This window comes from Phalacrocorax aristotelis, chromosome 4 (assembly GCF_949628215.1).
Source record: "Phalacrocorax aristotelis chromosome 4, bGulAri2.1, whole genome shotgun sequence".
NCBI lineage: Eukaryota > Metazoa > Chordata > Aves > Suliformes > Phalacrocoracidae > Phalacrocorax > Phalacrocorax aristotelis.
Window position 1 is genome coordinate 53,617,000 of NC_134279.1, and position 22,287 is coordinate 53,639,286.

General features: G+C 43.2%; 1 protein-coding gene across 2 annotated transcripts in view; it reads right to left on the reverse strand.

The window, feature by feature from the left end:
* KIT (KIT proto-oncogene, receptor tyrosine kinase) overlaps nucleotides 1–22,287 on the reverse strand; it is a 57,701-nt gene that overhangs the window by 21,378 nt on the left and 14,036 nt on the right. The window contains exons 2-7 of one of the 2 annotated variants that reach the window (XM_075091459.1): nucleotides 17,273–17,512; nucleotides 13,369–13,647; nucleotides 9,763–9,899; nucleotides 6,907–7,066; nucleotides 3,867–4,056; nucleotides 2,463–2,578 (exon numbers count right to left, since the gene is read on the reverse strand). In XM_075091459.1, the coding sequence (XP_074947560.1) occupies nucleotides 2,463–2,578; nucleotides 3,867–4,056; nucleotides 6,907–7,066; nucleotides 9,763–9,899; nucleotides 13,369–13,647; nucleotides 17,273–17,512 (1,122 nt within the window). The remainder of the gene's footprint in view (nucleotides 1–2,462; nucleotides 2,579–3,866; nucleotides 4,057–6,906; nucleotides 7,067–9,762; nucleotides 9,900–13,368; nucleotides 13,648–17,272; nucleotides 17,513–22,287) is intronic. The other variant, XM_075091458.1, reaches the window with a different exon arrangement.

Genomic DNA, 22,287 nt, shown 5'->3' on the forward strand with positions numbered 1-22,287 from the left:
CTGCTTGTCAAATTGTAATTTTCTTTTTGGCTCCTAATTTCAGAGCTCCTTCCTTACTTACTTTATGTCACATTTACTATGACTGACTACATTATTTTTTTTTAAGCAATTTAGTATTGTTTCAGATTAGCATATGTAATTACTAAATGTGTTTAAATCCAAGACAAGTATTTCTGCACAGGGGTTTTCACATCTTTCAGCAAACGTTTCAGCAACAATTTTTGTTTATGCAAAGACATTCTCCTGATTATGAATCCTGTTTTACCTGTTTGATTACTTTCTGCTGATTACTTGCCCAAGCCAGACGAGTAAACATCATGAGCTACATCCCAGCAATTTATGCAAACATGCTCCCCCACCCCGACAACGCCAGGTCAGGAGACCATTATATCAGGATCTGACCCACCCACAGATGACTCACCTTTGGCAGTTACTCTGCTATGTCAAATAATATAGTATGTTGTTGTGCAGTTTGTGATTCATACCTAAATGATAAGCATTTTACAAGCCACTGAAAACCGGTTATTTTTTCTTAAAAACAACCCCCTAGAAGGATCAATCTATTTAATCTCTTCTTTCAAAATGAAAAAAATATTTGCGGGAACTTAATCAAAGTGCCAAAAGAAACTCTTTTTGAGTCAGGTGTGTCAAATCCATCTACTTCAGCAATGTCTGTAGTCCACCCAGAGCTGCTGCGCATGGTAACCTGGGCTCTACTGAGATGGCTTAAATGTTTTCATTGCGTCCCAAGGCTGATCTTACTATTTACAAGACTAGCCGTTGAAGCAAGAGGGGAGAAGACTGCACGCTGCTGGTTGCACAGACAAGTCATTCAGAAGAACTAAGCTGTCCATGCTCCCTCCTGCCTTGGCCATATTGCTTCACCATGCTGTTCTTAGTCTGGTTTCCTAACCATTACCCACAGGGGTTTTCAGCTTTTATCAAGAGGCAGATTCCTCAGAAGTGGCAACATGGAGCTCTGCACCAAGAACTGACACCCAATGATGACAAAATTGTGGGCTGAGTTGTCTTTTTTTTCAGTTCTTGTGCCCAGACTGCTCCCAAGCAGCCTGCAGAGCCTGGGAGAGCTGGGAGGCCCAAGAACAGCCCCTTGCTCCAAGCACGTGTATGATGCTGCAAGTCAGAAAACATCATCATGTGAACTGACAGTTCCACAGGCAACCTGCAATTTCTCCCATTCCTTCCCAGAAATTAAACTTCTGGCTCAACAATTTGCTCCACTGATCTGTAAAATGGTAGAATTATCCCTTGTGACTGTAACCCACACTCATCCACGGTGGCAAAAGACATCAGAGGTTGCCAGTGCCCTCATCTCAGAAATCACAGCTAGGGAATGGAAAAAGCACGAGAACAGAAATTACAGCATTCACAGATGAAGGAAGAAATGCCATGTTCTGAAAGAAGCCCAAGCGACATTTCTAGGCCCAAACTATGGCATTGCTAATAGTGACACTACAAATATAGACCTCCAGTGCTAAATGAGAATTCAGAAATTACTGTCTAGGATTTTGTGCATTTGTGCAGGTCTCAACAGTTCTCTGCATAAGCCTATGCCCAGAGAAGGACACATTGCTGCTGAAGCACAGCAGCAACAAAAACTGTATTTGCAGCACATTCACTCACTTACTATACAGTTCCTCCTGCTGGGCTTGAAAGCATCATTCTCTGCCCTGCCTTAGCTTCTCCAGTTTGCCTGTAGTCTTCTTCCAGTTCAATTTTCCTTAAGCTTGGCCTCTAGCATCTGCCAGTATTTGTTTGCTGAGAGCACGAAATGCTCTAACAGGATGGTTCTGCTAAGAAGGACAAGGTTTCCTGAAGGTTTCATTGAATTAATTTTGAAATTTAGCTTTTGTCTTGAAGAACGCTGTTTGGAACTGAGACCAATGCTCTTTTTTTACAAAGATGACAGCACACATATTTGTAAAGCCGTGCAGATTTCTCTAAAATAATGGTGGTCTGTATTATTATACAGAAGTATTTAGATGCCAAAAGGCACAACTGAACAACTGTTCTGACAAGCTTTCAAACTCTGCATCCAACTCAAGACAATTAATAGCTTAACTTGGCTGCCAAAGATGCAAATTATAATCTCTGTATATCCTGCTCCACCTTAAATTATCAAATGATTATGGTACACTCATATTTTTGAGATTGTCTTTCCAGGTGCTACTGTTTTTTCCCCTGTATAAACTATCTATCTGCTCTCTGGTAACCTCTGGAATACATTCACTGGAATGGAAGGTCATGGTGGATAGTAGGTGGATTTGTGTAAGTACTCTGCACTTTTATATCTTGACATTTAAATAGTTTTCCAGCATGTGCTTCACTTCCGAAAGCCTCTCATATGCTGAACCACACTGTGACATCTTGTGCATACATTATGTTGTATAAAATACAATGACTGTGATAATGAAATATTTCAGACTGTTCACTTTACTTACTTTTCACATAGACATTAAATGTTACAGAGGAGCTGGCATCAGAATTGGACACAAAAAATGTGTAAATGCCTCCTTCTGTTCCTTTTAATCGGGTAAGGTGAAGTTCACTTGTATAACTGTAAAGAAAAAAATTAAAGCATTACTGATGCTCACAACTTGCGGTGAACAGGCAATTGCTGAATGGAAGCTAAGGAGTGAATTATTAGCACAGTGTCTTCTTCTGTAGACACTGTGTCCTGGTTTCAGCTGTGATAGAGTTAATTTTCTTCCTAGTAGCTGGTACAGTGCTGTGTTTTGGATTTAGGATGAGAATAATGTTGATAACACACTGAAGTTTTAGTTGTTGCTAAGCAGCGCTTACACTAGTCAAGGACTTCTTCAGCTTCCCGTGCTCTGCCAGGTACACGAGAAGCTGTGAGAGGACACAGCTGGGACAGCTGACCACAACTGGCCAAAGGGATATTCCACACTATGATACGTCATGATCAGCATATAAAGCTGGGGGAGCTGGCTAAGGCGAGGCAACTGCTGGTCAGAGATGGGCTGGGCATTGGTCGCTGGGTGATAGTGGTTGCATCACTTGTTTTTTCCTGGTTTTCTTTTTCTCTCTTGTTTTCCTTTTCATCATCATCATTATTATCATCATCATCACTATCATCATCATTATTATTACCATTATTATTATTTTTCAATTATTGAACTGTTCTTATCTCAACCCATGAGTTTTCTTACTTCTGCTCTTCAGATCCTCTCCCCCATCCCATTGGGGTGGGGGTAGGGTGAGCCAGTGGCTGTGTGGTGCTTGGTTGCAGACACACTGTCCATGCCGACGACTGCCTTTGCACTACAGCATCCAAAAGTTTTGCCGCTTCTAACACCCAGATGTGTGCCTGGGTGACAGCTCAGCACCAGGCTCGGACCCCATGCAAGCACCACTGCCTGCTCCTTTTCTCGCTGAGGAGGGAACCCAGATGATACACAACCCAGGCCACACATACTAGGTGCTACACTGGATTTTTGGATGACCAGGGCTCCAGAGAGAACAGTACACAGCAGAAGTAAAAGCATAAGCTTTTGTCCAGGGCGCTGGGCTCTGCTGTGGTGGTGGAGGGAGTCTGCACACAAACAGCTTTACATTCTTATTTTTCCTTACTGGGCAGGAATGGCATCTTGTAGGTGAGTCATGAGTTTGTGGCCCACTGCTCCTCAGACGCTGTGGTTAGCTCAAGGCTATTCCAAATCTAGGTTAGCAAACTTTGCACCCGTTACTGTGGTAAGCCACACGGACTACGAGATCTTTTATATTCACAATTTTTGTACCACCTCCACTTCCATCTTTGCAGAGCAGACTCTAGTTTGCTGTTCCAAAGTCAAATCAATAGCACTTACAATCATCCATATTACCTGTTATTGCCCACAGTCTTGAACTTGACATAATGGTCTGATGAGTTCTGTAATGTTTCATTCATGTACGTCCAGACTTCTTCCTTCGGTTTTGGATATGCCTCATATTCAACTGTTAAATTTCCATTTTGTCCTGCGTTTATATCTATTGTGGTATTCATTGTTGCAAACAAACGGACAAATCCTTTAGCTGATGGCCATAAGAAGAGAAGAAAAACAATTTCAGGGCCATTTAGAAGATTGTCAGTACTCTAACCACACTCAGACTTCTTCAAGATCTAGTGATCAAACATCCAACTGCAAAACAGGAAACCTTACCTACAAAGCAGAACTTGAACCCTCACCTGCCAAAACCAAGACCACCAGCTATACATAGCAATGAGGCACAGGACTTAAAGCAGCCTTGAGTGCTGTTACAGAAATAATTCCATCTCCTGGTGATAAATAGCCTCTATTTGCTTTTTGAAAAATGCAAGCACGTGCATGCTTCTACTCAAGTATTTCCATTTTTCAAAAAAAATCAGAGTTGCTAAATCTATGGTACAAGAGAAACACTGAGAAAAAAGCAAGATAAATTGATAATTTATGACAATATACTAGAGTATTTAAGGTTTCTTTGTCAAGTGTAATTAAGAACGACATTACAAATGAAGCTATTAAAAACTGTAATTAGAGAAAAATGTGCTAAGTCCACAGGCCTGGATACCAATTGTCTTTAACTAAGGCGTTTCTGTTCATCTACTGCTGGGTCTTAATCTTTTATTTGGCAGAAACCATTTATCATTGTGCAGTTCCGTTCCAAAATATCATGTGGAGCAGCATCCTTACTGCAGTGTTTTTAATTTCATTAATAAACTCATCAGCTTCAGGATTATTCACTTTGAAAAGACAATTTTTTCAGATCTATTACACAAATTCATACGGGAATTATCAGTGTGACAGGCAGATTGCAATTACAAGGAAACACATTTACTGAGAGAGCTTGAATTTAGGATGAAAGTCAATCTCAGATCCCTGCTTCTTCCCACTTTCTAGTAATGAAACTGCTGGGGCCAGCTGGGCACCGAGGCTCAGGAAAACCAGAGCCAGTGGGGCTTGGTGAAAGCATATGGAGCTGCCAGAGCACTTGACAGATGCATCAAAGAAGAAAGGATGAAGTAAACTCACAGCAGGCAGGTATGCTCTAAAATGCTCTCTCATCATCAGAAAACAGAAAAAGGTTTCAAATCTGGAAACAGAAGATTTTTAGTTCTTTTACGGAGCCTTTTTTCCATTTTCTGTATAAACACGGGATCCCCTACGCAACCTAGATTCAAAATTGGACCCAAACGTCAGCAAATAAAATTTTATGATTGTGCTATCAGTCCCCAAAACAGCTCTAGAAACTGTTTATGATTAGATAAATCAACTGTTAAAAAAAGGAATTAGGAATTTTACCAAAAACAGCCATTATTTCTTGTAAACCTTTTGGCTAACTGTAAAGCCACAGCAATTTAGAAACTGATACAATCCCAGGATGTCTCCAGTACATGCTGTACACCACTTCCCAGGACTCTAGGAGCTGGCACAGTTAAAAATAGAGTCAGCTGGACAATGAAGGGTGAAAGGCATCCAGGAGACAGAGTTTATTATATTTTAAGTCAAATTGGAGAGGGTAGGGAGAGAAAAGTATCTTGAAAAGGAAAGAGTCCATCTCTTCTCTGGTATTTTTTATTAATTCAAACTTTGCATTTTACTAAATACAAACTTGTTACTTTATTTTCTACTTTTTATAATGCTGTGCTTTATTTTAGTCCTCAGGCCTTCCAAAGCCAATCCTTTATAAAGCCACATTTGCATATGTAGTAGTCCTAAGGCTCTGTAGTTAAGAACTTCCCTCCTCCTATAATAAAAGCTTTCATATTGTTCCCCTTGGGTAAAAGATCTTCTTTCATACTTCACACTGTTTCACTCTTTTACATATTAATTTACTCTCTCCTGTAAAAAAATGAGGAAAACATCACTACCGTGATGAGCCCTACCCCCTCAAATGGCACAGCAAGCTTAAGGGCAGTCAAACTTCTGCCACGCTGCTGGAGATCTGACCCACATAGGTCAAATACTTCTGTTTTCTTTAAGCTACCGGGGTAAGGAAAAAAAGAAATGTTGCAGGAGTATCTGTGCAATAGAAAAAAGAGATTTGAAAAGGAAAAAGGATCCAAGGCTGCACTTCCCTCAGTTACTACATCCTTGAATGGTGAGGAACTGAAACAATTTTAGCCAACTACACAGGCTTCTTCAGAATGATCTCATTAAGTACACCAACACGTCCTTAATGGATTTATCAAATTAGCAGGTTTTGGCAGCTTTAAAATGCAAAAGGCACTGCACGTCACCCAAATTAATATATAGCAAACTCTAAAGGAGTCTGTTATTAAACAAGAGGGGAGAGGGAGTTCGCTCACTGTTAAGGGACATGATCCAAAACCTGTGGAAGCGATGGCTAGTCGGTTTACCATGGGGGTGAATTCTAGAAAAATTTCATGCTGTCTATGCACACTGCAATGTTCCTCATGGCATTATTTTATATAGACGTACATATATAGCTTCTACATAAAAAACATTGACAGGCCAATGCCAGCGAAATTTCCTGTGCTTGGAAGGCAAGTATTAAAGATACGCTTTGTGCTTGTGCTGCCAGACTATTTAAGCATAGGGATAGTACTAGGCAAAGGTAAATTACTTGCTACATTAAGACTACATTAAATTTAAAATTAAACCAGGAAGCATGAGACAAACCAAAGATGGAAACACTGTTGGATGGTTGTTCTAATGTCATATTCCAGTAACTTGCAAAGGGTTACAGAAATTAAAGTAGTCATACAGACAACACTTCCTCAGTCATTCCATATGGTACCAGTCAGAAATAACCTTTTACTAAAGCAACTTTGCTCACTGAGGTTTGGGAGAAAGGAGAGAGATGGAAGGGAAGGCTCCCCAGTGTTCTCACTTTCCACCTCCTGCCCTTAGAAATGTTAAGATTTCTATAAGAACTATTTACCTAGTGCTTTCAAGGTTACTGTGGCATTGGTTCTTCCAAAAGCGTTTTCTGCTTGGCATGTGAATTCTCCAGAATCATTAACTCCCACTGAACGGATGTTCAATGTTAATTTCCTTTCGTATCCATAATCACCCAAATTTCTGCTTTTGCTTGTAACAATCTGTCGGTAAAAAACAATTAACATCTAAAACACTGTGTATGCAGCATCTTTCCCAGATAAATTAAAAATAGAAGTAATTATAACTTTGTTATATTAATATTCATAACTTTAAACTGGAATAATAAGCCAGCATAACAAACCTGTCACTAGAATCTCTCCATGCAAAACAAGCGTGTGATCAGCTGTCTTTGGGAGATAATGTCCTCTCCTAAGTCCTATCCCCTCCCCTTATTCTTTTTTTTTTTCCTCCTCAAGCTCCACTGAATGGCAAGAACACAGGCCTGCGCATGTGTGCATGTTCGTCTGCCCCCAGAGAGCCCAATGGGACGGGTCAGCCCAAGCCACAAAGCTGAAACTATAATTTCTTCAAATATTTTGAATCATATGGGCAAAAGGGTGCTGTGCCCAAGGTCAGACCAGCTCACTCTGCTAAATTCCTAATGCTGATGAAGGTGAGGAACTGACAGAAGGTTTTACTTGCACTAACAATGCTTCTAGCTGTAGCACTTGATGCAAAATGAACACTGGGTCTTGACTTCCCTAATGCTCAGAAGCTGCAGCTACTGTAAAAAGTCACTGCAACTCTGAAGTGTGGTTCACCACGCAAGTGGTGACTAAAAATCACTGAACTCTCTAATGGTTGCAATGTTTCCCAGCGGATGACCAGACAGAATTTAAGGTGTTGGAGCTTCATTTTAAAATGGGTCACTCTATGCCCCAAGTCCATGGCATCTACTTACTGCAGACATACTGCAGAGACACCTGCTCATGTCACGCTTTGCATGGCATCCTTGGTCTCAGCTTCTCAGTTCATAGCAGTCCAGATTTATTAACCTTACCAGCAACTGGAAACTCCATTTTCTTTCCAAAGCATTGAGTATATCATGCCTCTATGCCTATGTATGCATGCTGGAACTAAAGAAGAACTAAATGCTTCGAGGCACTGACTTCAGTTTCTGTTAGGATGCTCAGTGTGGTTGGGAAGATTGATAAATTTACATTGATTAACCCAAATGTGATTAACCCAAACCTGGACTTGTGATTTTGTTGTAGAATGATTTCAATTCTTGGAGATGCCAAGAGGTTCTACATAAATTTAATCTTCTCAATGCATTTTTGGTTCCTCCTGAACTATAATAATCACAAATAGCTGTTTGGTTTGCATGGTTGTGCTTGCTTATAACAAGTCTCCTAATTTTCAAGTGATTGTAACTTCAGTCATACACGGGGAGCATTTTGGGTTTTTTTCCTTTGACCTGTTCAGGACAAAATGTAATTCTGCATCTACATAAACATGAATTTTACATATTCTGTTTCCGTACAAAATTTAATTTCATAGTACTTAAAAGCATCCCATGCTACTTACCAGAAAGGTCAGAAAGGTCAAACTTACTTGGTCAAAAATGTTTTCCCTGTGGCTTTTACTCATAAAATGGAAAGTGATAAAGCACAAAAAGGGAAGACCCTGATTTAATCACATTGTAGCAAACAAAAGGGGGGGAATGATAGAAGAAATGAAGCTCTCAGATCAAGGACTTGTAGATGTCCTTGGCACAGGACCAAAAGCCTCATCTGCATGTCCCACGCCGCCTTCACGTCATTTAGACGTCCTCAACCCTTGGAGCTGCGAGGTGGGATTTCTGGAGCAGTAAGCACTTAGTGGGAGCTGCTCTGCCAGAGCCAGCAGATTAGCTAAGCATGGCATACCCAGCCCCAGGGAACAGGCCTCCTGTTTGCTATCTGCCCGAGGAGATGTGATTTATCCAAACATCACAGAAGCCTTTTTTCCATACACATGTGGACTGCGAATTACATATCCTGGTCACTACCACTAGCAGTAAAAGACCAGCCAATTAGCACGGGAACACACACAACAGGAGTTACTAACAGGTCTTCACAAGGGCTTTTAATTAATTTAAATTTCAGGGTATACCCAGAAGACCAGGAAGCATCCTTAAAAACACCCAATGCTGGCTGCTCGTTTCCAAGGCAGAGCTGGCCACATGCTGGCTGACCAGGGGAGGGAATCAATCTGCCCCTCATCTCCAGAATATCTGCACTGCCAGTAACAAACTCTGCTGGAACACTAAGTGTTCTCCTGGAACACTTAGCCTGCCAATAATTTAATGTGGTGATGCCAGGCAGTAACTTCACCTACAACTACGAAGAGAGAAGCCAGTTCACTGGTTCATTTTTCAGAAGTCTCCCAGTTAGTGAGGCACACCATGTAATTTAAATGAATTAATCATTCCTGCAAATGCTTACTACTATTCCTGTCACATACAATCCCATGCTAATTAGCAGGTATTTTACTGTTAATGATAACGACTAGAATATGTAATCTGCAGTCCATGTGTTGATATTTGCAGCTCCCATTGATTGCAATGTGATGTGTAGGCACTCCGTGCTTCCATATTTAGGCAGCCCAACAGAGGTCACCTAACTTCACATTGAAGAGCCTAACTTTAATTTCTGTTTGGAAAGAGAAGCTTGTGCAGATGCTTTTCCTTCCGGCCAGCCTCATGGGCATGGGACAGTTGTTGCTGGCCCCTCATCAATCTGCAGGATGCAGGACCTTTGGAAATGCAACAAACCCAAACCGATATATGATCAGGTATCCAAGACAAGCACGTGAATGTCTACAGAGAGTTTGTGTACTGTGCTGTGGCATACACGATACAGTTAATGGAACTCACCCCACTTTTGTGAGAAATCCAACTAGCTTGCACGCTGCTATCCACATCTGTGATTGTGCAAGTAACTTCAAATTCTTCCCCTTCTTTGAGAAGCTCATAGCTTTTGGATAAGGTGATGACAGGAAGAGTTTTGTGAACTGGAAAACAATTTAGAAGTCCATTACTTTTCATTAGCTTCAGAGCTTCCAAGGGGGGATAAAAACCAAGTCATTAACTTTCCAACAAAAATTCAAGCCTCCAAGAGGTATTCAAATTTCTTTGACATATTATACAGTTGTTCCTTTACAACAAGCACATTTCTGCTTCAGTCTCCCTTCAAATCACACTTAAAGATAGATAATACTTGTTAGAGCTTAACAACTTGCATGAAGAAACTTGAATGATGTTAAACCGCCAATGAGATGATTCATTCTATGACAGCGATTAAAAAGTTGCACTCTCTAACTGAAAACACATCCATGTCCGTCCAAAACATGGATCAACCACTGAAGAACCACAGCCTAGCATTAACCGCATCTTTTAATTACAAATTACTACAGCTGACGTGAAGTACTGCCCAAGAGATCCCTGAAAAGCCCCTGATGGACAGCCTAGGAAGGACAGGTACAGCTCAAGAACCTCAGCGCACCCATCTCTGAAAGCACCACAACCTTTGCTCACGGTGAGGGTTCACAGAGGTGGCTGCAGCCAAGTCTGTGGACAGGTTTGTCACCCAAGAAGTAGATGGTTACAAGCAGCTGTGAGGTAGCTGTACCCCTGTTCTGCTTCAGGGTGTCTTTTGTCGACAGTCAAGTATATTTGAGGACTACGTGTCTCTTATCTCCACAAAGCTCTTCAGTTCTTCCTTTGTTCCCTCCACAGTTTGGCTGTTTTCTTCATCCTTTCTTCAACTTTTCCTCATTTACAAGACTCTAGTGAACCTCCCTCTAGGGCTTTTATGCAGGAAGACTCACTTTCAAACCATGAATGCAACATATATCAGATAAGGCCTTCTAGACTCTTCCTGCCTCCAACACAGGCTTTGTAGTTGTCTTAGGTAAATTATACAAAACTTAGGAAAACGCCATGTTTTTCAGCCATTCATACATTAACAATAATGTTTTCCTCATGTTCTACAGAAGAGAACAAAGAAACATGTTTGCTCTCTTCAGATATAAAGGCTTACATAAAAATCCTCCCCCCCAGCATTCAGCAGTACCCAAGAGGCAGGAGGAAGCCAGTGCAGAAGACATGCTGTGTTCTCACCACCAGCAACATCTACAGACAACCAAAAACAGACGTAAGGCCATAAAGCCCCTCATTGTTTCAAGAAAGGCTGGACATAAACGCTCCCTGTGCTATCGTAGCAGGGCTTGTGTATGTCCTAGTATGCTTCCACAGCTCCCTGTTTCATGGGTGCCTCTTCTGTCTGTGTGCACCAGAAGCTCAAGTATGGGGGTCAGAGTGCCATGGTTACGATTACAAAAACAATGCCCACCAAAGGGTCTCCAACACACTTAAGACTCCAGCCAAAGAGAAGGCAGGAGTTTTAGCTGGTGAACTTGACATGGATTGAACACTACAGCACAGTAACTACAACGCTGAGGATGACAATGCTGCTTTACTGCTGATGGCCTTCAGCATATGTTTCCACTTCCTGCACACTCTCCCCAGACAGAGAATGTGGGCAGAGCACCCAGGTCCCATGGACCACCTATGGTGGCCCACCATCAGTGGGCTGCTGGTGATGGATGCCAGGTCAGCACCCTCCCATCTGAAGTCACTGTTGTATCAAGCAAGTAAAGACTTTTATCCCAGAAAAAATTTAAATAGTCCAATACTACAACTTCACTCTCCTATGTCACAGAAATGTCAGTTACGTCAGGCTTTCTTTGGCCATCACTGAAAAAACAGTTGGAAAAAACCCCTTCTTACAGAACAAACAACAGAAACAGCAAGAACGGACTTGATTTTTGTCGTCAAAGGAGAATGCCAGAGATGACTGTACTGATTAAATTTTTGTTCTCTTCTCATTAATTGAAATTTAGTTGCATTAAAATTCACTATATCAGAGTTTCCAAATCACCACGAAAAAGATTTCTTCAATTTGCCCCAGCAAACTGCTCACTTGAGATGGTTCCTGCTGCCCAGCCCCTGCCTCACCACCGAGGAGCATGGCACTGGGCAGGTCACACAGACCCCACCACAGAGCAAACACCAACAGGTCCCCTCACCACACCGCAGGACAGCCCTCCTTCACCGGCACTAGAGGCGATGCTGGCGGTGGCCTGGCCTCAGCTCCTAATGCCTGGCACAAAATGGGCGGCGGCAGGGAAGCTCACCAGCCTGCTGGCCTGAGCTGTGCACCCCCTCCTCTGGCAGCAGCCTCGGCAGCACCGCCAGCACGGCATCGCTGACAACTGGACGCCTCTCAAAGCACAAACCCAACCAACACAGACCCTACCCACCCTTCCCCTTTCAACAACAAAAAAACCAAAGGGACACCTCGGCCGCGTGGACAGAAACGCTCTTGCAGCCAACAGAAACTCCCAGCGCACAACCCACGCGTGTGCACGGACAGGCGGTGCGCCCTCCCCACGCACACCCCTTAGCAGAGACACACTCTCAGCTGCAGCGAGGGCTTCCTTCGTTCAAAGAGCCACAGTGAAGAATAAACTAATTTACTTGCTCCTGAGGAAATGCCAAGCCAGCTTGCCTTGCTGAACCACTCCCTCCACTTCAATCTCCTGGGTATTTATACAGCGGATTAATGACACACGGGGTAACCGTAGGCTCCAAACTGCCCAGACAAAACCAGCCTGTAATGTGCTGCACAGCCAGGCACAGGGCTTCTCCTCCTTCCCAAACGCACGTAACCACCCAACCCTAGGGTACAAGGACTCGTGAAGGTCAAAGGCAGGGCGTCATCAACAGGTTTGCAGAGGAAAGCGGTGCATCTGGCAGCTCAGTCACAGTACATGATCTGGGCACATGGTTGCTCTTGTGACCATCCTCACTTATGAAGAAGACAAACTAGGGCCTTCCACTCCCACAAGCTCTGCCTCTCCACTGAATACCTCTTCTTCAATTCCATTAATCCTCCTGCTGTCACTTGCGGGTATCAGACTTGTGAGTCAAGCACTCAAATCTCAAACCTCCACCTTGCCTGCACAAACCTGTCCAAACCTCAGAGCACTGGTTTTTCGTGGAAGTTTAACAGCACAACCCACATTTCTTAGACTGGTGAAGAAAAACACCTGGAAATCACCAAGAACAGAAAATAAAAGTGACCAATGGCCAAACCTATTCCGCACAGGCACAAGCCAAGTGTCAAGAGATCAACTTGTGCCCCCACGCAACTTGCCCAGAACAAGCTTTCTAAGCCCACCACCTTCCTCTGGTCTACCTGTAGCAGTTACAGGTGCCACAGAACAATCTCCTGGTGCGCAAGCACATTTGGTTTTGAGTAGGAGAAGACTCCAAAAGCCTCCTGAGGAGACCACCACCTCCAGCCTCCCCATAAGAAGGTCAGAACACAAGATGAGGCTTCACAGCACTTCCCATCAGCTCCTGGGAGATAAAGGGGAAAATCAGGTGCTCTACAAGAAGGTGAAAATCCTGTGTTACCTGGCCTCACATTCAGAAAAATGTGCTCCGATATTTTCTCAACTCCGTTGTGCTTGGCCAAGCACTGGTAGCAGCCCTTAAATGACCTCTGTACGTTCTTTATAATGATGCCTTTCTGGGGATTGGGAATGAACGTCATATTTTTGGGGAGAGGTTTGCCATCACATTTTCTCAGCGTGAAATTTGAAACATCTGGATCTGTTAGCGGGCACACTAGCAGGATGTCACTGTCTTCTTTTCCATAGATCAGAGAATCGACAAGGAAAAGCATGTTTGGATCTGTGAAGAAACACAAAAACCTGTCAGATAAGCTGACATTGCACAGGGAACTTCTGATGACCCTAACTCTGCAACTGGGCACCTACATCAAAGAAACTTTCACATTCAGCCAGTAAAACCGGGTATTACCCAATTCATGTTTATCAAGAGACATTAAATCTTGTTTTAAAAGAGGAGCACAACAAGAGATGTGCAGTAGCATTCAATACCAGACACACTAAATCATGTGCACCAAAAATATTCTTACTGCTTTTTTATTTGGAGACGGATTTTTTTTTGCCTTGTTTAGCTCCAAAACCTCTACCCTCCACCCCTAACAATAGTAAACAGATTTTCACAGACCATTAAAAGTAATTTGCTTTTAGCTAGTGGCAGGGCTGTAAGGTTTCATGCCCACAGGAGGATTTTCAAGAAATTTACGAGCAAATGGAAGTTGAAAAGCACCTAAATTATGGTTTTCACTTCTGTAAAACACATAATCTAAATGAACACACACTGCTACCAGAGGAAGCACCAAACAACTTCTCTCTCTCTCTCCCCTCCCTGAAAGTAGGGATTATTTTTAGCCTCCCTAGAAAAAAAACAGGCATACAAACAGCACATCTGATTGAAAAATTGCCATGTAATCTTTCACAAGGTAACTTTTCTAAAGCATTTCATCTCAGCCAACCACAGCACACAAACATACAGTACTTTAAACACTTTCACAACCAAAGTTGAAACCCATGATAGCTGATGACCTTGAAATGCTAAGAACCTCACCATTAATAGTGAACTCAAAAATAATGGATGCTGTGGTGGAAACACTCTGTAAAAGCTTATTTCAGCTCCCATCTGCCCTCCCTACAGAGTAGCATGAATTAGAAATGTAGAAACAGAGGGAAGAGTTTTCTTTCTTTTTTGCAAACTGGCTTCATACAACTTGAATGATTAGAGAACAACAAGCCATTGCTTAACAAGGAAGACTGAGAGAATTCGGTTACGACGACGGACAACGTACATTTGGTTTAAGACAAAAAGCACCAGGCTGAAAACGAAGCATGGGACATTTATGTAGGCAATTAGGAAATGCTAAGTTGAAGGTTGCTCATCACTGAACAGAAAAGTTACTGGCTGGGTTCTAGCTTAGAGTGAGGGCATAGTTTTAACATCATTTGATATTGCCACCCAAGAAGCCCCCAAAAAACTAAAAGTTTTGAAGCATCAGTCTAGAAATGGAAGATGGAGGCTACTAACAAATGAAAAAGGAAAGGATGTCTGAACAGAACCAACGTGTGATATTTTGCACACAGAGGTACTTAGAAACGCTATGAATAGCTGTCACTCCTGAGCTGGAGGGGCATGGACTAGAAGAGCTCACCTAAACATCCCTGCTGACAGAGACTTAACTGATTGGTTTCCTCTCGGTCCACTATTTCTCCAATATGGACAGAGCCAAGACATCTTCACTATACAGGAAGTATGTCTCTCCAGGAAAAACAAGGCATTTTTGAAAATAGAAGAATGGAACAAAGATGTGTTTCACTAACAGCTGAAACTGCAGGGAAGGCTTCGGCTGGGGTAAGCAGAACTGCTGAGGTGCTCCCCTCCCATCTTCCATCTGGAAGGGAGACATCACGGTGAGAAGACATGAAAGGATTTGCTGTAGGGAATCCTGGCACAAACGAGGCTGCTCATGGTCATGTTCTTCCTTCCACGGCTTTTCACCCCAGGTACATCCTGGGTAGCACTTGCTTTCTGGGCATACCTCAGGTTTCCAACACAAGATGTGGTGGTGCTTTTCATTGCTTGCATCTGAAAAGACTTGAGATCAAAATCAAGAGGGACTTCTCTCTTACGTACGTGTCTGAACTAGCTTGATCTTCACTAAACTTGCTTGGCCACAGACACAAACTGCTTCTACAGCCACAACACAGGCACTTTCTGCGAAAGCAGAAAGGTGAAAGCAGTAAGTGCCTACAGTCTCTCAACACTGTGTCATCCTTGGTCACAGAAGCATAGAAAATTTGTTTTTAGTAGATCCAGATGGACATAAGAGATAAACAGCTGCCACCATTTCTTGTGCCACTTGGGACTGTGCAGGATTGAGGTTCTTGGTCCTGTTCTCTCTTCATGCCCAGCTCTACAAGCAGAAAGCACATGGGGTGCTTGTGGCAACCCCACAAGCAGCTGAGCTCACAGTAGCATCTTCAAGGTGATGTAAGACATCATTAAGCCACAGCCTAATGCAAAATGATGGCCAGCCTTACAAACATACTTATTTTACTGCCAGGAACTTGTCAAAGTGAAGCTTGCACATTTTCCACACAATTAAGACAAAGAAATTAAAAGCACGTTGCATGAGAGCCACACAACTTCTCTGATGTTTTGGTGATCATACTCAGTGGGAGGGTTGCCTGCTATCCTGAGGTGAAGGAGCCACTCGCATAATCGAAGGCACAAACGTCTCTATGATCACAGCTGTCTGGGATAATTACCATGGCCTTCAGGAAAACAGTCATAGTAGATAAAGTCAATAATGTTTGTCACATGTAGGTAAAATACATGCCAGATTTCCTTTAGTCACAGCCTCAGAGAAACACAGGTCAATAAAACTCATCCATGATAGCTGCATGGCTATTTGGACAACTCAGGAGCAGTTAAAGGAGTACTCTTTAGATTACATGGCCACTATGTCAGATACCTTCCCTTGAGAAAAAACTCTTCACTGTGCTGTGCTGGTATCTCCCTATCTTGGAATAAAACCTTGCAGTAAGTCTCAAAGGATTGGCAGGGTTTAGAGGAGGCTCTTTGTGGCAATCCCTGTTGGACAAAGAATGCTGTCTCCATGAAAGTGGATGTTAATGTTTTTTCATCAACAGGGAAGAAAGACCACCAAAGCAATGTGAAGGAGAAGCAAAATAACTGTCTCCCTTGGAAAGGAAAAGGGAATGCTAGGCATGGTAAACTGTCAGCTTGAGGGCAGCTGATGAAGCCATAGATCAGGAGCCAACAAAAGAGAAGAAATCTGAAGAAAACACTGGGCAAAGAGGAAGGGTAATAAAGGATGGGGGAAATATGTCAGAGTAGAGGCCCTTTTTTCCCATCTGAGACATTTCTGATCAGTCAACAAGGTAGATCAGGAGCTGGAGGCAGAGGAATCATTGCTGTCTGCTGGCTTAAGCCTGAGAGTGCGGCCTTGAAAAGCCAACTCCTTTAGCTAACTGCCTCAATAAATCAAGAGCTTGGGGCCAAACCTTACATGACTCCATACTGATGGATGGCATGGAATTAAAAAGACATTGTCTACATACTGCTTGCTTCCTCACAGTACAACTGACTCATACAACTGATTCAGGTCACTTGACTAGCTTCTAGAAAGATAGCTCAGGTATATTTCACCACAAAATAACAGGGATGTAACGGAAAACTCATCCAGAACCTTGCTCTGGTGATAAAGGCCATTGAAAGCAAAGCTGGGAGTGAGTTTTCTTTCTACTGGACAAGGAAGAAGATTTCTTCTATTGGACTGTGTTCTCCCTCTGTACCTCAAATTCATTGCCTCTTGCAGCATTTACTGTTCTACTATTTCAGTAGTGGGAAGTTGGGGCAGGAAAGCAAAAATAATGCCTTCGTTGATATTTACCTTTAACAAAAACATAAAAAGAGGTGACAATACTCCCTTTGCTTTTGCATATGTATCTGCCTGTGTCTCTGACTGTTGCATTTTTGGTGTACCACTCTTTCTCATTGGAACTCCTTGCTTTTGCTGATGGGTCTGAGTTCTGGAAATTCCAAGTCACAGGTCCATCCTTGTTGCACTGTAGCCTTAATTCCTCTCCTTTATTCACAACCAGTGAAGATTCTTCATGGGGCAGTGAACCACCTGGAAAAAAAAAGCATAAAATACAATGTCTGTCAATAAAACACTCTCTTTTTTTCAGCAACAAAACTGTTATTTATAATAAAGTGGTATATGTGCAGTTAGTATTTTGGGACTTATTTCTTAAAAATACTAGGCTTCAATGGCCTGTGCAATTCTACAGACACCTTTTGGCTTGCAAGACCTTTGGCACACAGAGCAAATAACCACTGCAGATGGAAATTAGCCTTTAAAAAAACATTTGAAACTAGTTTCAGATGCACCAGTTTCTGCAATGGTTTGGCTTTTGAATGGGAACAGACCCAAGCTATTTAAAAATTAAATTCAAGAACATATGAGCCTGATTCTACATGACAGCACTTTTAATCATTCTTTGTCATTTACTCAGTATGTTGCCAAGAACTAAAGTTTCCTTGCTCAATAGTTATCTTTTTTTAACTGCACTTTCATGTATTCAGAAGCTCCGCTGACGCTCTTAGATTAGAAGTGTCCAGTTTAATGAAGGCATCAGTACATGTTTTCCATACTTATTTCTTTAGATGTAGTGCTAATTCACCATCCTTTACCTCAAAAAAATTTTTATGAAAAATATTCTTCAAGCTTCCATCCCAACGCTACCGAATTATTTTAACTGAGGTACCAATCTCCTAGTCACCAAAGCAGCTCTAAATGACCTCTTAGCTTCTCTTTCACTGAACTTGCCATAATACAACTTTTAAAAAATTCTCAGAAAATAAAGCTGTGGAAAATTAGCAGCCTCAATTCACAGTTCCCAACTACTTCCCACCTTACACTGTGTACTTGGAGAAAGACGCACATTCAGGCTTCTCTGGCTCCGCTGTTATGGTAAATCAAGCCGGGAGTTGCTGAGTTAGCATATCCCGATGTGAAAGTCTAAGTGAACCTACACGATGGAGCTGATAAGTGAACATGCATGTAAAATCTCACTACTATGGACCTACTTGGACATCAGAAGAACACATGCAAATATTGAGATGGTCTCACAGGAACAAACCCTTCCCTTTTTAGAGTAGGTTTTTAGTCCTACAAGTAATCCTCAGCTTACAATAACTGTGCTGTTGCCTAATGTCCCTCTCACATGAAGCACAGTTGTACAAGATTGTACAACATCCATATGTAGTAGCAGAGTCACGCCACTGAAAATACTACTTGCATGCAAAAACACCCTGCGTCTCCTTTCAGAGCTCAATTTCCCTACCCACACAGATAACAACAGACGTTCAAGCAAAATGATCGGATAATCAGCTGGGATGAGATTATATACTCCAGACTTAATTCACTCATCTCACAGCTTTAGTCGTTCTGAAGGTATATATTGGATTAAGACCAGTTCAGGTAACTGCTCCTCTTCCTGACAAATCCACCACAGAGTAGGAAGCAAAGGACGGTCAGACCACCTGCAGAGTCTAATTACTTGGTTTGTGGTCTGGGTTTTGGAGGGAGCCCTCATTCTCTCCCCACCTCCATCGGATTAAAATTTATTTATCAGTGCTAAACCCAACAGGCAGTCATTTTTGCAGCACCACCAGAAATTTTTCATCAGGTCCACTAACCTTGCATATATGCTTCCATGACTGAACATATAAATAAGCATCCCAGAAATAATAATTCCAGAAAAAGGCAGAAAAGCCCTATGTTTAATTTCAAATCCACTATATCAAAGTGCAGGTGCAAGCCTGAGCCATGACACATCAGCTCAACCAAGGACAGCAAAAGACCAAGTCCTCAGGAGCACAGGTCCCAGACAGCAGTGGCTCTGCAGACAGGAGAGCTGGAAAAACCCTTTGCCCAGGACAGAGTGGTGCCTGACAGCAGGGTAAAGACAGGCAAGGAGACCTCTGAGTTGCAAACCCCTCAGATCAGAGAAAGCAACTTTCAGCACCTAAGAAAGCAGAGGACAAAGACCTCTGAGAAGGTCCCATGAAAGACCATGCAGGTCCCTCGTGGGGATGTGTGTGAAAGACTTCTCTGCTGCTTCCCACAGGCCATGGGGTGCTTCAAACAACAAATGACATGAGCTGTACAAAATAGCAAACAAGCAATGCTGGACACCCACAATGGCAGTAGCTCCCCAGATGAGTCAGGGGAGGGTAGGAAAGGAGAAGACTGGGACATCCTCCCTGCCTGCAGCCAGCAAGTTCTAAGCCTGGGCCCTGCCAGGGTAGGTGTGCACGTGGCCAGGCTGGGACGGTCCCCCCTGCCCAGCCCCTGCCTCACCACCGAGGAGCATGGCACTGGGCAGGTCACACAGACCCCACCACAGAGCAAACACCAACAGGTCCCCTCACCACACCGCAGGACAGCCCTCCTTCACCGGCACTAGAGGCGATGCTGGCGGTGGCCTGGCCTCAGCTCCTAATGCCTGGCACAAAATGGGCGGCGGCAGGGAAGCTCACCAGCCTGCTGGCCTGAGCTGTGCACCCCCTCCTCTGGCAGCAGCCTCGGCAGCACCGCCAGCACGGCATCGCTGACAACTGGACGCCTCTCAAAGCACAAACCCAACCAACACAGACCCTACCCACCCTTCCCCTTTCAACAACAAAAAAACCAAAGGGACACCTCGGCCGCGTGGACAGAAACGCTCTTGCAGCCAACAGAAACTCCCAGCGCACAACCCACGCGTGTGCACGGACAGGCGGTGCGCCCTCCCCACGCACACCCCTTAGCAGAGACACACTCTCAGCTGCAGCGAGGGCTTCCTTCGTTCAAAGAGCCACAGTGGAGAATAAACTAATTTACTTGCTCCTGAGGAAATGCCAAGCCAGCTTGCCTTGCTGAACCACTCCCTCCACTTCAATCTCCTGGGTATTTATACAGTGGATTAATGGCACACGGGGTAACCGTAGGCTCCAAACTGCCCAGACAAAACCAGCCTGTAATGTGCTGCACAGCCAGGCACAGGGCTTCTCCTCCTTCCCAAACGCACGTAACCACCCAACCCTAGGGTACAAGGACTCGTGAAGGTCAAAGGTAGGGCGTCATCAACAGGTTTGCAGAGGAAAGGAGCAGATCGGAGGTAGCAGTGCATAGATTAATGTCATAACTGACCTACTAAATAAGCGCAGATCTGTCAAACCATGCCCATCGCTGTGATGTGTGCAAACGCTGACGGGTGCTGCAGCAACAAACCCTTTCTCTTCTGAAGACTAGCTCTGTAGTCCTACAAATATCCATTGCCCTAGTGTGCTCTAATGCATAGCACAGCATGGCACAGTTGGACTGGACGTATAATAGCCATGCCAGGGGGGAACATGTCTCAAAAACCAACACCGCTTGCATGCAAAAACACACTCTGCATCTCCTTTCAGAGCTCAATTTCCCTACCCACACAGATAACAACAGACGTTCAAGCAAAACAAGCGGATAATCAGTTGGGATGAGGTTATATACTCCAGACTTAATTCACTCATCTCACCGCTTTAGTTGTTCTTAAGGTAAATACTGGATTAAGACCAGGTCAGGTAACTACTCCTCTTCCTGACAAATCCACCACAGAGTAGGAAGCAAAGGACGGTCAGACCACCTGCAGAGTCTAATTACTTGGTTTGTGGTCTGGGTTTTGGAGGGAGCCCTCGTTCTCTCCCCATCTCCCTCGGATTAAAATTCATTTATCAGTGCTAAACCCAACAGGCAGCCCACTAGCGCCTGCTTTTCCAGCACCTGCTTTTCCAGCACCACCAGAAATTTTCCACATGAGGTCCACTAATCCTCTGCACAAACTCACATGACTGAACATATAAACAAGCATCCTAGAAATAATAACTGCCAGAAAGATTAAGAAAAGCATAATTTCATATTTTCATGCAACATTTGTGACTTTTACCTACTCTTTCCCCTAGCACTCATCATACCCATTGTAGTTAGGAGTTCAAAATTTTGTAACACTTACTATCAGGACTATCTAGCAAGGTGGTGGAAAGTTTTTAAAGGTGGTAAACAACACAGCAGAGCATGACTCCATCCAGAGGCACAAGAAATACATTACGTACTGTAGCTGGGGAAAGAAAGGTGTAGAGGGAACAAGCACACTGGCACTCCACAACAAAAACCACAACGTTCCAGTTGAAACAGTCACCCATATTTCGAGACAGTCTTGTTATGGTTCCTTTACACAGCCTACAAATTTTCAGCAAAACAGTTTACAAATTGAGTCAATGCCTTGTGCAAAGGATTTCCACAATCTAAGGTTTTTTTATATTCCTTCCGAAAACAACACATTTTCAAGAAAAGTATGGCAGCATAAGAACAGGTTGTGAATGCAAGAACTATCACATATGCTTAGTATTAAGCACCTAAATATCACCTGTCTTTAAAAGGTAAGAATTAAAATGGTGCTTAGAAAGATGGGAATTACTTTGTATCTCCTTTTTTGAGGAATAATTAACAGAAATCTGAGAGTTTAACCAACAATTTCTAATCCAGTGTACTAATCCCCGCAGCATGTGTCCATCTGCTATCTCTTGATCTTTTCTCAGACTGCTAATGCCTCACATCTGAGACTGCGCCATTTGTACCACACCTGAGGCAGGATAGGCTTCCTCCCAGCCCACTGTTGCTCTTGTGCACTTCAGTAACACAAATCATGAGCATATGATTAGCAATCATGAGCATATATTATTAGTAACACTAATAATTTTTGAATCGATTGCATTGGCAGGATATATACCAGGGATGGTAAGAGATCTCCAAGTACCAAACCCCAAGGGATATGGAGTTTACTGTCTTCTCCGAGGGCTCCATGTCCACCCCAGGCAGGA